The 3,967-nt window shown below is 36.1% G+C and overlaps 1 protein-coding gene across 1 annotated transcript; it reads left to right on the forward strand.

The window, feature by feature from the left end:
- Positions 1 to 492: 492 nt before the first annotated feature.
- On the forward strand, positions 493 to 1,440 carry LOC123235359 (olfactory receptor 10A4-like). The gene has a single exon (XM_044661472.1). It carries the CDS (start codon positions 493 to 495, stop codon positions 1,438 to 1,440), a length of 948 nt encoding a protein of 315 aa, XP_044517407.1.
- Positions 1,441 to 3,967: the final 2,527 nt, after the last annotated feature.

A 3,967-nucleotide genomic window follows, 5' to 3' on the forward strand; every position in this document is an offset into this window, starting at 1 on the left:
TTAGCTGATGAAGAAGTGTTATCTTGATTGCAATGTTTCCCAACTTTTGTTTTGCAGATACGAATCCCCTATGTGATTTCAACACTTTCACTGTTGCTGCAAGAACTACTGGATGCCTCTGCCTTTCTTTGAAATATTGATAGACAAAAGGAGAGAGGGAAGAAGGATATATAATGGTGAAACATCTTTTGTAACCAAACCCCGTAGAGAAGATAGAAGCCAGAACATGAATAATTTGCAAGGTTAAAGGTGGTCTACATGAAATTTTTATTCATCCTCTGGGCCATTGAACAGTGTCTCTTGGAACATGCAAATGTTTGTATCTTCAGACACTTGAGGAGAAAGTAAGGGCAAAAAAAGTTAGAGAGAAAACTCATAGGAAAGCAGTTTTTCTGTAAGGTGCAATGGAAGTATAGACAATAGATGACATATTCTGCGTCCCCTTCACCTCCTCCCTAAAGTTTGAACACTCCACAAGTTCTGGCCAGGAGAATGGATTGGGGGAATTGGACAATAGTCAATGAATTTGTCCTTGTGAGCTTCTCTGCTCTACCTGCTGAGCTACAGATTCTGCTATTCCTGTTGTTTCTGTTCATTTATTTTGTCACTTTTATGGGAAATGTCCTTATCATCCTGGTCACTACGGCTGATTCTGCCTTACATAGCCCCATGTACTTCTTCCTGAGGAACCTGTCCTTCCTGGAAATTAGTTTCAACATGGTCATTGTGCCCAAGATGCTAAGTACCCTGCTGACCGAAAAAACAACTATCTCTTTTATTGGCTGTGCAACTCAGATGTATTTTTTCTTTTTCTTTGGGGCTGCTGAGTGCTGCCTCCTTGCTACCATGGCCTATGACCGCTATGTGGCCATCTGTAACCCTTTGCGCTATCCAGTTATCATGGACCAGCAAGCCTGTGTCCAGCTAGCTGCTGCCTCTTGGTTCTCTGGGTTTCCTGTGGCCACAGTACAAACATCATGGATTTTCAGCTTCCCATTTTGTGGTCCAAACAAAGTGAATCACTTTTTCTGTGATAGCCCTCCTGTAATTGCACTGGTCTGTGCTGATACCTCCCTCTTTGAGCTAGAGGCACTGACAGCCACTATCTTATTTATCCTCTTTCCTTTCCTGCTGATCCTAGGGTCCTATGTCCGAATCCTTTCCACCATCTTCAGGATGCCCTCAGCTGAGGGAAAACAAAAGGCTTTCTCTACTTGCTCTTCCCACCTTGTTGTCGTCTCCCTCTTCTATAGCACTGCCATCCTTACCTACTTCCGGCCCCGATCTAACACCTCACCTGAGAATAAGAAGTTGCTCTCACTGTTCTACACAGTAGTGACTCCCATGTTAAACCCTATAATCTACAGCTTAAGGAACAGTGAAGTAAAAGCTGCACTCCATCGAACACTCCGAAGGGCCTTTGGAGCCCAGAAATTATAACTAATTTTGCTAGAAAAGGAATTAAGTAGGGCTAGAATTAAAGGACAGAAGGGGAAAAATGCAACACAGTGAAGGAGGCAGAGCTGGTCTTGGAGTCAGGAAGATCTGGGTTCAAGTCCCTTTCTTGATACTTACTAGTTTTCTGTAACCTTCTTGTGCCTCATCTCTAAAGAGAGGATACTAATCCCTATAGTACCTGCCACTCAGGGTTGATGTAAGGGTCAAATGAGATAATGCATTAACTTGTAAAATTTACAGTAATATATCAATGTTAAAATTCAATCAAAATAACTCTGAAATTTTACCTCAAAACTTTCCAATGGCAAAGAGAACAAAAAAAAGGCAAATAATTGATGTCAGAAGGGCTTCAAGTATACAGTTGCCATTTTACTGGATGTGTGGATTGGTCCAAACATTCTCAAAAACAATTCGGAATTTGGCTTTTAAAAAAGTTATACTTAGAAAAAATATTTCTGGCAAAAAAAAAAAGTTATATTTATCCTCTGAGCTAAAAATCCCATGACTAGGCAAACTTTATAGTGGAAAGGATAAATAACTATGAATTGGGATAGAGAATAGAGGAAATAGTAGAATAGAGGAAAGCATTGAAGAGTTAGTCTTCCACTTGATAGGAAAAGGTCTAAACCCAAATTCAGTCCTCAAAACAGGAAGAGACCTCTATCCCTAAAACAAGAATGGCTCTCAAGTCATTATCCCTAGTGATACGAATAGAAGGAAAAACTTTATCAGTGGCCATGAGAGGTATTAAACAGTGAGAAAATTGGATACAATACTAATTGATTGGAAGACACTATCTTAATCTGAAGAAAGTATTAAAGACAAATTGGAAAAACAAATTCAATTCATAATTTTGATTATAAATAGAATTAAATAATCTAATTAAAAGAAAAATAGAAACAGATTGGATTTTTTAAGCCCACCAACTTTTACTTACAAGAAACATATTTTTTTAAATGAATATAGAGAAGTAATAAAAACAGGAGTCCAGAAAAAGAATTATTATGCATCAATTGAATTTTTAAAAGGTAGAAATTACAATCATGCTATCAGACAAAACAAAAACAAACATTCAAAACATAAAAAGGATAAACAAAGAAACTTCACTATGCTGAAAGGAACCATAGACAACAAACCAACATCAATATTAAACTGATATGCTCCAAATGTCCTGGCATCAAAGATCAAAAATAGAAACATTAACTGCAAAAAGATATAGACAGTAACATAATAGTGACAGGGGATTTCGATCTCCTTAACTCAGTTTTAGATAAATCTAACAGTAAAATAAACAAAAGAGAAAATACATAACTGAGCAAACTGTTAGAGAAACTAGACCTAAAAGACTTATAGTATCTCCTAAATAGAACTGCTAAAAGATGCATTTCTTTCTCAGCACCATATAGAATTTTTACAATAATTAATTGTGTATTAGAGCAGAAAGATATTGTAAACAAATGCAAAAAGGTAGAAATAACAAATGCATCTTTTAAAAACCATAACCAAAAATACTTTAAAGACTAAAGCACAAACAAAAGATGCAGACACAGATGGACACTTAACAATGATATCCTAAATAATGAGTGGATCAAAGAACAAATATTAGAAACAGTAATTATGCATCAGAAAATTATAATGATGAAACAAAATACCAAAATTTCTGGGATGCAGCTAAAGCAAACCTTAGGGAGAAAATCATATCCCTCTAAACATGCATTTACAAAATAGAAAAAGAGAGGATTAATGAAACAAATATATTTTTATTAGAAAGCCAACAAATAAAACTTTTAAAAACATAAAAAGGGAAATATTAAAAATTAAAGCAAAAATAATCAGGAAACAAATATAGAAATGGTGAATAAAAATTAGTTCTTTGAATAAGTTAATTGAAATAAGCTTTTAATCAATTTGATTAAAAAGGGGGCAGAAAATTGACAGTAAATGAGTAAAGTGAAATCATAAGAAAACCAAAAGAAATAAAAAGAGTAAGCAGAACCTATTATGTCAGTTATATGCTAACAAAACTGAGAACACATACAAAAAAACCAGAGGAATACTTTTTAAAAATTAAAATACTCAAACTAACAAAAGAAGGAGCAGCTAGGTTGGCATAGTGGTTAGAGTACTGGACTTGGAGCCAGGAGGACTTTGAGTTTGAAACGTTAGACCAGTGATTTGCAAAGTGGGTGCTACCACCCCCTGGTGGATGCTGCAGCAATCCAGGGGAGCAGTGATGGCCACAGGTGCATTTATCTTTCCTATTAATTGCTATTAAAATTTTTAAAAAATTAATTTCCAGGGGGCGAAGTAATATTTTTTCTGGAAAGGGGGCAGTAGGCCAAAAAAGTTTGGGAACCACTGCTTTAGACACTTCCCAGCTGTGTGACCTGGGAAAAGTCGCTTGACCTCTATTTGTTCATAAATCACTGACCAAAAGGCAGAGAAGAAGATAGCATACTACTCCAGTATCTTTGCCAAGAAAGACCCATGGATAAACATCCATGGGATC

Source organism: Gracilinanus agilis, chromosome 2 (genome assembly GCF_016433145.1).
Source record: "Gracilinanus agilis isolate LMUSP501 chromosome 2, AgileGrace, whole genome shotgun sequence".
Taxonomy (NCBI): domain Eukaryota; kingdom Metazoa; phylum Chordata; class Mammalia; order Didelphimorphia; family Didelphidae; genus Gracilinanus; species Gracilinanus agilis.

Coding starts and splice junctions, on each gene's coding strand:
- LOC123235359 (XM_044661472.1), top strand. CDS start 493: ATGGATTGGGGGAATTGGACAATAGTCAATGAATTTGTCCTTGTGAGC.